The sequence below is a fragment of the Podarcis tiliguerta genome (genome assembly GCF_965153285.1).
Source record: "Podarcis tiliguerta genome assembly, chromosome: 11".
In the NCBI taxonomy this organism is placed as follows: Eukaryota; Metazoa; Chordata; class Lepidosauria; order Squamata; family Lacertidae; genus Podarcis; species Podarcis tiliguerta.
In genome coordinates, this window is record NC_139544.1 from 11197887 (window position 1) to 11209073 (window position 11187).

Here is an 11187-nt window from a genome sequence, read left to right on the forward strand (position 1 = left end):
TTCGCCAGAAGCGGCTTAGTCATGCTGGCCATATGACCCAGAAGAACTGTCTGTGGACAAACACCGGGTCCCTCGGCCTGTAAAGCAAGATGAGCGCCGCAACCCCAGAGTCATCTGTGACTGGACCTAAATGTCAGGGGTCCTTTACCTTTACCTAAGCTTATCCACAAAATAAATAAATAAAAAATTCCAGTAGTACCTTAGAGACCAAGTAAGTTTGTTTTTGGTATGAACTTTCGTGTGCATGCACACTTCTTCAGATACACTGAAACAGAAGTCACCAGACCCTTATATATAGTGAGAGGGTGGGGAGGGGTATTACTCAGAAGGGTGGTGGGAATGGGTTATTGGCTGATAGGTGTGGTAAACCTGTTGACGACTGTTAATGACTGCAATTGGTCTTACAGGAAAAAGCAAGGGGTGAGATGGCTGAAAATAGCTTTATCATGTATAATGAGATAAGAATCCAATGTCTCTATTCAGACCAGGTCTCCCCATGGTTTTAAGTTTGGTAATAAGTTGCAATTCAGCAACTTCTCTTTCCAGTCTATTTCTGAAATTCTTTTGTAAGAAGACAGCTACTTGGAGATCTTGTATAGATTGTCCTGGGAGACTGAAGTGTTCTCCTACTGGTTTCTCTGTCTTGTGATTCCTGATATCAGATTTATGTCCATTTATCCTTTGGCGTAGGCTTATCCACAGTTTGTCTCGTTTTGCTGCTTCTCCCCAGAGAAAACCAGAGCAAATGGCCATTCAAGTTTCCCCCAGATTGAGATTTCTTCTGCTGTATTGCCAAAGACTGGGTTTTCCCTTGGAAAGGAGCGGGACAAGAGGGAAACCACTTGAACTCATGCCTAGAAAGTGCGGGTCAAACAGAAAACCACTTGGACCCATGCTGTCTTGGCATAGCCCAAAGGGCAGTATGGATGAGCCCTGCATGTGATTTGTCTTAAGTATCACTGCTTTCAAAAATGATGAGAACTTTGTATTCCCATGTACTGTATTTTTTGCTCTATAAGACTCAGTTTTTCCCTCCTAAAAAGTAAGGGGAAATGTGTGTGCGTCTTATGGAGCGAATGCAGGCTGCACAGCTATCCCAGAAGCCAGAACAGCAAGAGGGATTTCTGCTTTCACTGCGTAGCGATCCCTCTTGCTGTTCTGGCTTCTGAGATTCAGAATATTTGTTTTCTTGTTTTCCTCCTCCAAAAACTAGGTGCGTCTTGTGGTCTGATGCGTTTTATAGAGCGAAAAATACGGTACTTTCCCCAATATTCTGGGACTCTGGCTAACAGAAGTCTGCAGCTAGACGTGGGAAAAGACTGTAGTCTGTGCTTTTTTCTTAAAGAAAAATAGGTGCCCATACTCACCATGAGGTTGTTACAGTAAGTGCCGCACTTTTTAACAACAACAACAGAGATGCTGGTACTAAGTATCCTTTAGTACCCCCTGGGATAAAAGCACCGCCCATAATATTGAAAGGAACAGCATGGAATGTAAATGGTACGTCAATTTGAACAGAATTTTCAATTTTTCTGCTCTTTCTCTTCCTTCCGACGTTTCCTTCAGACAGAATATGTCCTGCTCATCTGCTTGGAAAAGGGAGCATCCTTCCATTCAAGCCAAACCCCTCTTCCCAATTTCTTCTCAAAATCTACTACTTAAGTGACAAAGTTTCTTAGATAGCCACAGCCTCTTCTCCCAATTTCTAGGGGCACAGAATCTGAGCTGAGAGTAATAATGAAGCTATTTTAGAGTACCATGTAAGATTAACCAAGGGAGCAGACACTATTATCATGGCCACATTATTCCTCAAAGCAAACTGAACATGTAGAATTTCAAATGACTTTGCAAGCCCAGACACGGTGAGCCTGCGGCCGCTGGGGCAGGACCACAGGAAACAATCCAAATGACATGTCAACATCTTCGGATCAAAATGGCCTCAGTTTTATTGATTATAGATGTCCATAGGCTTTGGATATGTATCCTGAATGAACCAGCCTGATTGATTTCAATTGGGACAAATGTAAGGTTTTGTCCTTACATTTAATGTAAGGTTTTGTCCTTACATTTAAGTAATGCACTTAAGCAGGAAGAACCAGCTGCACAAATGTAAGGTGGAGGACATGTGGCTTACCAGTAATACATGTGAAAATGATCTATGGGGTCTTAGTAGACCACAAGCTTAACACAAGTCAACAATGTGATGCAGCAGCAAAAAAAACAACTGTTTGAGTTGGTCCTCCTCAGTAGTTCCACACCCTAAATTGCCCATGACTGGGCAGTTCAATTTTGAATGATAATAATAATAATAATTTATTTGTACCCCGCCCATCTGGCTGGGTTTCCCCAGCCACTCTGGGCGGCTTCCAACAAAGATGAAAAATACACTAAAATGTCACATATTAAAAACTTCCCTGAACAGGGCTGCCTTCAGGTGTCTTCTGAATGTCAGGTAGTTGTTTATCTCTTTGACATCTGATTGGAGGGCGTTCCACAGGGCGGGCGCCACTACCGAGAAGGCCCTCTGCCTGGTTCACTGTAACTTGGCCTCTCGCAGTGAGGGAACTGCCAGAAGGCCCTTGGAGCTGGACCTCAGTGTCCGGGCAAAACGATGGGGGAGGAGACGCTCCTTCAGATATACTGGACCGAGGCCAGTATGGAGCATCCCGATGCTCCTTGCAGCCAGCCACAGCCAATGACGATGCCAGCCAGCCACAACTATGGCTGCACCTAGCTGCAACTGTTACTGTCACCGAAACAGCCAGTGGTCTGTGTAGAAGTCACATCTACAAAACAAAAGGCTATTTTCGTCTGTTGCCATTGCGGTGAGCGGTTGGTGAAGCTTGAGTATGACTTCCTACAAGACATTCAAGATCAAGCGGTTTCTCGCTAAGAAGCAGAAGCAGAACTGGCCCATCCAACAATGGATCTGCATGAAAACTGGGAATGAAATCAGGTACAACTCCAAAAGGAGACACTGGAGGAGGACCAAGCTGGGCCTGTAAAGAGAAGCAGCTCCAATCTTACTAGCATGCCTCTGTATCTTGCATCAAGCTCTTGGGCGACAGAATGGCCTCTTCCTACCAACCTGCCACATTTTCAGGGCTGGAATTCTTTGTGCTATGCAGTGTCCCCCCTTTGTAGAAATATTACAAATATTATTATTATTAATAATAATAATAATAATAATAATAATACTTTTTATTTATACCCTGCCCTCCCCAGCCAGAGCCGGGCTCAGGGTGGCTAACACCAGTAAAATTACAATAAAAACATAATGGGGGGGGGGAGAGAAAAGAGAGAAAAAACCAATTTAAAATACGGGTTAAAATACAATTTAAAATGCAGCCTCATTTTAATAGTAGCTCATAGATCAAAACCATAAGGGAAGGGAAACATAAGGGTCAGACTGAGTCCAAACCAAAGGTCAGGTGGAACAGCTCTGTCTTGCAAGCCCTGCAGAAAGATGTCAAGTCCCGCAGGGCCCTAGTCTCTTGTTACAGAGCATTCCACCAAGTCGGGGCCAGTACTGAAAAGGCCCTGGCTCTAGTTGAGACCAATCTAACCACCATGCGGCTTGGGACCTCCAAAGTGTTGTCATTTGTGGACCTTAAGGTCCTCTGTGGGGCATACCAGGAGAGGCGGTCCCATAGGTGCATGGGTCCTAGGCCGCATGAATTAAATGAATTAAAAACTGAAGGGGGCAAAAGAAGAAACTTTCCTCTTTTTCTTAAATAACAGAGTCCTGAGAACTTGGGAAAATTTGATCCAGGTGGTTCATATCATATATGTAAGCATGAACCTAGAAGAAAAAATGGACATTGACTCATCCTTTCTGAATATAATGACATATGGTTTCTCTCCACCACCACCAAGCGGATGATAGGAAGTCATATGGGATAGTGGTTAAGGGCAAGATAGAAAGTCTTCAGTTGAACTCTTGAGATGCACATGAATCTCATGAGCATCGATGAGTGTGGCATGTTTAGCCGCCTTGTGGTACAGAATCCAACTGCCATGACCTGTATCGGAAGTATTGCAGTCTCAAATCCCTGAGAATTTCCTCCGGTGGTCTAACAGGCACTTGGAATGAAAGAGCTGCAGAACTGAAGCCATCTGTCCTCATTTTAGCATTCCAAGGTCTAAGAAAGACGTAGCTAATTAGAATGCTTTACAACCTCAAAACAAAGGCGGAGGATAACCTAAATAAGCATGCTCTTGTATTATGTACAAGCTGGTTGAAGGTCAACAGTTTCCAGCTTTGTAGACCAAGAGAAGAGAATGGCATCGGTGTCGTGCCACAATTACACACACAAAAAGTAACTGGCTGTTAGTCTGCTACTAGACATATTTCCCCAGTGATTGCATTTTATGGGCATCCTCTGTTCCACCATCAAGTCTTGGAATAAATAAAATATTTATAAATTTCATAAATATTTATAGAAGCCTAAATAAGTAGCAGAAGTCTTTGGAATCTCTTTCCAGAGCAAAACAAGACTTTTTAAAGGGCCTGAATGTATGGCTGAAATGAGACCCTTCTATATTGTACTTAAAATGCTCAACAACCTTAGATGACTTGGAGATGTAACGCTACCCCATTCTGCCTCACTGTGAAACTCTTCTTTATTGCCATGATGCATAGTTAGTGGAGATTTCCAGACTTTATTCCTCCCATTTGCTGCCTACAATTTTCTCCTGAGTATATTGCAAACAGATTCATTTAACCACAGAAATAGACATACAATAAGATGATTTCACCTCCTGAGAGCAACTGTTCCCTTTGTGGAATTATATCCCGTTTGAGAGTGCATGCACCAGTTGTTCTAACGTGAAAATAAATTATGTGCTGTAGCAACTGGTGTTTTGCTGTGCTTGCAAAAGGCTGCTGTTCTAATTTGAATAGACAAAGCGTGTTCTCAATAAAGGAGAGCACGTGTTGCGGATGGGGACGGTCAAAACACTCAGTGGTAAGTAGGCAGGTTGGTATCAATGGGCCTGTTTGGATCCTGTTGCTGGGGCAAAATAGATGTTGCCAATTTAGGGGTGGGATCAGAGGGTATTTAAGCAGGGTCCACAGCAAGCTACTTTCTCTTTCGCTGTGGACATCGGATCAGTACCGAGCTTCAGCTGGAGACTGGTTGTATACCGACCTTATTTTCACCCCCCCCCCTCAGTTTTCCCTCCTTTTTAATCTCTTTCTTGGTTTTGGTTATTGCTTTCTAATTTTCTTCACCTTCCCGGCGCTCAGGTTTTACCTACCGCATTTGGCGAAGGGTTGGGGCCCCCGGGCCTAAGGGCTCGTTGGGGGGGGGCGCTGGGGCGTCGAAGGACCAGTCCACCCTCGCCTGCTCCGAGGTTCTATTAAGGCCTGCTCCTGCGGCAAGCGGTGGTCTGGGGGCGGCGTGGGCGGCGCGGACGCCCGCGCGGCCCAGGGAGCGACGCGAGCGGCTCCCCCGCGGCGCTTCGTCGCCCGCTTAGCGGGCGCCTCGTGGTTGCGCTCCCCTCTTCCCCTCCCCCCCTCCCCCACCCCCGTTCTAGGTCTCCCGAGGGAGCGCCGCGGCGCCCGAACTCACCAGGGGGTCTGTAGGTCTAACCGTTGCAGCTGGCGGCTGGGGCGTAGGTTGTGCGCCACGTGGCGCTCACGGGAGGCGGTTTAATACTCCGCGCAGCATTCTTTGTGCCTTTTCGACGCGCTGGGGAGTGTGTTTGGGCCTACAAGCCTTTGACCGTTACGACGCCATTTTAGGGGCAATTTTGGCGGGAGCGCCATTTTGCCCATCCTCCAGGGCTCCGGCGGCCATTTTGTGTAAGGGCAGCTAGCTTGGAAGGGGAAGCGGTTCCCCCTAGTGGCTGTCTTGGGTTAAGCGCAGGTGAATTTGTTTACTATTGGTGATGGTTCTCTTTGGCTGGTACTGAACTACGTTAATTTTTCCGAATTTGGTGGCCTTTGGCCAGCGTTCATTCTTATTCTACACTGATCGTTGATTTGACTACTGGTTGGTGGTACAGCAGGGTTGCCACTTCTGCTACTGCTTTGCTCCTTGATTCTGCTTACTCAAGTGTTATTTTAATTTAATTTTGCTTACTTAACTCTTCCTTTATTGTTTTGTTTACTCAAGCTTGTTATTTGGTAATTTGATTTATTCCTTTATTTTATTTATTACTATTATATATATTTTTTTTTTCATCAGTAGTAGGAATGGCTCCCAAGAGGAAGGCGGCCGTAAGTTGGCCCGGAGCAGTGTCCTCAGCGAAGCGACCTATCAGAGGCCCATCCCAGGCCTTGCGTTCTCCGGAAACAAGTCCGTCTTTGAGGCGTCTTCAATCTATGGTCACCGATCTTGCTGATGACCCAGTGGCCTTGGCGCACGTGGAGGCTGAGATGGAAGGCCTGGTGCAACGCTGTTCAACTTCACCGACTCCTTCCGCGATGCCAGCTCATACTGCTGACGCATCGTCCCCGGCTTTGTTTTCTAGCGAAGATGAAGGAGCGAATCCTTCTGATGAGGGTTTCTTACCTAACACCCAATTGACTCAGTCCCCGGTTTTACCGGTGACCCAGGTAGCCCCAACAAGGGCGCGGAGGGGCGCCAGAAGGGCGCCCAGGCGAAGAGCCTCCGCCCGGGCCAGGGCCACAGGGGATCCCTCAACGCAGTCCTTAACGGCTTTGAGGTCTGTGCCGGGTCATTCACAAGTTGTCTCCTTTCAGTCGGTTTCAGGCTCTGCCCAGCAGGACGATGGTTCAGAGTCATCGGTTGAGGACAGTCTTCCCCCTCCGCCAAAAGCCTCTTCCGGTGGGCGCCGGCGCCATAAAAGGAGTTCTTGAAGACGCACCAAGAGGAGGCGTAGGGACACCTCTTCTTCTTCCTCAGGTACTTCATCCCAGACCTCTAGTAGTGATGAGGAAGCCTCTCTTAAGCTTTATTGGGGCTTTGGAGAGGCTTCAGGGCTCCCAAAATGGGCATGGGAGCGTAGGGCAAATTCACACAGGGCAAAGTATGGGGCGGTGCAGGAATGCCGGGAAGGAGTCCTGGTGCCCGACGTTAAGGTCTCCACCAACTCAGCCAGAGACATTATTCCTGGCGCGCACTTGTCCGCCAAGTTGCGCTCCAGGATTTTGGATGGCCGTTATGTAGATATATTTAGCCTGGCCCCCTCGCTGGAGGGCCAGGACTCGCAGGAGAGGGCCACGGCCTCTTCTAGGAAGCGGGTGGTCTTGGCTAAGGCGGATAGGACATTCGAACGCTGGTTGGACAGCTTCCAGGTCTTCGCTGGAGTGGTGTCAGCAGCTTATCCTAGGAGGTCTCTGCACTTATGGGTGTACCAGACTATAGTCCATTCGGCCTTTACGATGGCTGGACAATCTGCTGCGATATCCTATGATGAGAATTTCAGGCGCAGGGCTGCCAAGATCCCTACGGCCCGTTGGGACCGGAAAGATCTGGATGTCTGGACCACCTATGTGGCCCCATGTATTGATAAAAAGGCACCGGAACCGCAGAAACCCAAGGCTGGCCCAGCGCGGCCAGGTCGCAAGCTGTTTTGCTGGGATTTTAATAAGGGCACTTGCCAACGGCAATTTTGCAGATACTCCCACGTTTGTGAGAAGTGTTCTGGTAGCCACCCGGCGTCCGCTTGTGCTGGGGGACGGCGGCCTTTTCGTAAGGGCGGGGGCTCTCAGCAGCCCTCAAAGTCTGCTCCCCAAGCCCCAGTTGTTGGGGCAGGAAAGTAGCGTGCTCCTTACGTTGGCCGATACCCCGGTCCGGCTTCAGCCGTTGCTTAACTTGTTAAAATCTTACCCGGACCGGGATGCAGCGGCCTATTTGAGTGATGGTTTTTTGTTCGGCTTTAGAATCCCGGTAGTTTCAGCCCCGGTGGCGAGGAATACGGCAAACCAGAAGTCTGTCAAAGATATGCCAGATGTGGCGCGTAAGAAGATTGGGAAGGAACTGGCCTTACGTCGTATGGCTGGCCCCTTCGTTGCTCCCCCATTTCCTAATTTGCATGTCTCCCCTTTGGGTATAGTTCCTAAGAAGGCTCCTGGGGAATTTCGCCTAATTCATAACCTTTCACACCCTAGGGGCACATCAGTAAATGATGTCATTCCCCCGGAGCTTTTGCTCAGTGAAGTATGCTACTCTTGATCATGCGATCAAGATAATTCGGAAGTTTGGGCCTGGGGCCCTTTTGGCCAAATGCGACATTGAATCTGCATTTCGGCTACTCCCAATTCATCCGGATGACTTCTGGTTGCTGGGTTTTTATTTTGATGGGGGATATTATATCGACAAGGCCATGCCCATGGGCTGCTCGGTGGCCTGTGCCGCCTTTGAGTGCTTTAGTTCATTCCTGGATTGGGCATTGCGTAAAAGGACGGGGCTGGGTGGAGTCACCCATTATTTGGACGATTTCTTACTGGTCGCAGCAGGCGATACAGGTGACTGCGTGGTGTTATTGCAAGCCTTTGCGGCTCTAACGGAAGAGCTGGGTGTGCCTTTGGCGGCTGGAAAGACGGAGGGTCCTTCTACGCAAATGACATATTTGGGTATCTTGCTGGATACCGTGGCCCAAACTTCCAGCTTGCCGGCAGATAAGATATTCACCTTACGGGCGGTCATTGAGAAGATGCTTCCTTTGAGAAAGGTTACCTTGCGACAGCTGCAGTCGTTGCTGGGGCACCTGAACTTCGCCTGTAAGGTGGTCGCTCCTGGACGACCATTCTGCTCTCGCTTGGCCAGGCTCATGTCGGGCTTGAAAGCCCCGCAGCATAGGGTGCGCCTCTCTAGTCAGGTGCGGGCTGACCTACGCATTTGGCTGGAATTCCTGGCGGACTTCAATGGGGTGTCTCTGTGGCAGGACACTCTAAACTTACAGAATGATTTTCAGGTGCATTCGGACGCTGCGGGATCGCTGGGGTTTGGCCTGTTTTGGGACGGTAGGTGGTGCGCAGAGCACTGGCCGCCGGCCTGGCGTGGGGAAGCTATAACTCGGGACCTAACTTTTCTTGAGTTTTTTCCCATTGTAGTGGCCGTGCATCTGTGGGTCGAGCATTTCAGGAACCGTCGAGTTTGCTTTTGGTCTGATAACATGGCGGTGGTGAATGTGCTAGCTAAGCAGTCTTCACGATCTCCTAGGGTGTCTGCCTTGTTACGGGCTTTTCTTTTACATTGCCTGCGTTTCAATATCGTGTTCTCTGCCCGTTTTGTACCTGGTGTATCTAACGAGATTGCTGATGCTCTGTCCCGTTTTCAGATGGAGCGCTTCAGGTCCCTGGCGCCAGAGGCTCGAGACCGTCCGGAATTTTTCCCGGATCACCTCTGGAACCTTGGCAGCACTTAGTTACAGGGAGTAGCTGCATCCGTTGCGCCCTCCACCTTGCGGTCTTATAAGAAGGCCTGGACTGATTTTTTGCATTTTACGGGGCAGTCAGTTGCGGGGGTGGTTAGTACCCCCCATTCCACCTCTCAGGTACTCCAGTATTTGGCGCATCTGTATCAGATGCATCGCGCAGCTAGGACAATGAGAATTCATGTAGCAGCGATTTCCTTCTTCAGCAAAGCATTTGTTAATAAGGATCCCTGTCGGAAGTTTGTAGTGAGGAAAGCTCTGGAGGGCTGGGGACGCCTTCGTCCATCCAGGCCAACCTCCAGGCAGCCCATCACGTTTGATTTGCTGACAAGGATACGCAGCAAACTGAGGGGTATCTGCTGGACTAAATATGAGGCTCGGCTATTCTCCGCAGCATTTTCTCTGGCATTTTTTGGGGCCCTGAGAGTAGGGGAGGTGGTCCTTGAACCTAGGCGGGACGGAGGTTCGAGGGGTTTATTGTTGCAGGACGTGAGCGTGTCTCCGTCGGAGCTGCAAGTTAATGTCAGAAGCTCAAAAACGGATCAGCTGGGAAGGGGAGCGGTTATTCGGCTCCCGGCAACTGGGGAGGTGGGCCCATGCCCTGTTAAGGATCTCCAGAAATTTCTGGCGGTACGACCACCAGGTGGGGGCCCCCTGTTGCTACACGAGAATGGGCAATTGTTGACAAGACAACAGTTCACTAAGGTATTACGCAAAGCTATTGCAGCATGCGACCTTACGGCTTCTGAGTTTGCTCCTCATTCCTTCCGGATTGGGGCAGCGACAACAGCCGCTCATTGGGGTCTAACGGCGGAAAGGATTAAGGATTTGGGCCGGTGGAAGTCGGATGCCTTTAGGGGTTATGTGCGGAAATGATGCGTTTTCGTGTGCTTACGTCTTTTGTTTCCACCCTAGGCCCTGTTGCCATTCGCATCTGGATTGTGGGGCACAGTATTGTGCATTGGGCGGCTAGCAGAGCTCGACAGTCCGGATTGGGTGCCGGCCTGGGTCTTCCGCAGCACGTACGGGTGTCTTGGATCTCCAGACGGGGGATGCTGTGGAAAGAACTTTTGCCACTTATACAGAGGCGTGTTTCCTTGGATGGCCCTCCTACGGTGATGGTGATACAGCTGGGAGAGAATGATATGGTCTCCTCCTCATGTTTTGTTTTACGTGCGGTTATGTTGCAAGATGTGAGGGAATTGGCAGCCTTGCTGCCCGACACTAAAATAGTTTGGTCACAGTTGCTTCAACGTCGCATTTGGCGGGGTAGTCCCTGCCCGGCTGCCACCGAACGAGTCAGGAAGCGGATTAATTCCGCAGTGAGCAAATTGGTGGTTGAATTGGGTGGGCTTGTGATTCCTCACCCTCTTCTTACATTTCAGGCTGTTGAATATTTTAGGATGGATGGGGTTCATCTTTCCTCAGTTGGAAATGATGTTTGGTTGAATTCGGTGGTGGCCAAGTTGAAGGAATGGTTGGGTTTGTGAGTGGTTGGCGGCGAGCGTAAGAGCTCGAGTGGCGGTTAGGCATTGGTTTAAATTGGTTGGAGGAGGGGTATGGATTGGCTGTGCCTGCCCCTCAAAAGCTGCTGCTGCACGGGAATTCCGTTAAAGGAATTCAGGGGCTTACCATCCTTTCGTCCAAACCCCTGGAATCGGGTTTGGGCCGTGTAAGCCCCTAGGAGCATGCGGGGAGAAGCTGAGGGTCTGTGCCGCAGCTCCAGTTATCCCTGATCTTGTTCCTCCACACTGGCTTCCGCTGGAATCCGGGAGTCAGTGCTGTCCCCAGGCGGGGGGGACAGATAGTCATAACCAATGCCTAAGCAACCACTCATAA

At 49.3% G+C, this 11187-nt stretch overlaps 1 protein-coding gene across 1 annotated transcript; it reads left to right on the forward strand.

The window, feature by feature from the left end:
- Nucleotides 1–2812: 2812 nt before the first annotated feature.
- Nucleotides 2813–3109, forward strand: LOC310660268 (large ribosomal subunit protein eL39-like). Its single transcript, XM_083404598.1, has one exon. It carries the CDS (start codon nt 2850–2852, stop codon nt 3003–3005), a length of 156 nt encoding a protein of 51 aa, XP_083260724.1. The 5' UTR covers nt 2813–2849; the 3' UTR covers nt 3006–3109.
- Nucleotides 3110–11187: the final 8078 nt, after the last annotated feature.

What these genes read in the sequence shown, in the direction of transcription:
- LOC310660268 (XM_083404598.1), top strand. Translation starts at nt 2,850, where the DNA reads ATGACTTCCTACAAGACATTCAAGATCAAGCGGTTTCTCGCTAAGAAG.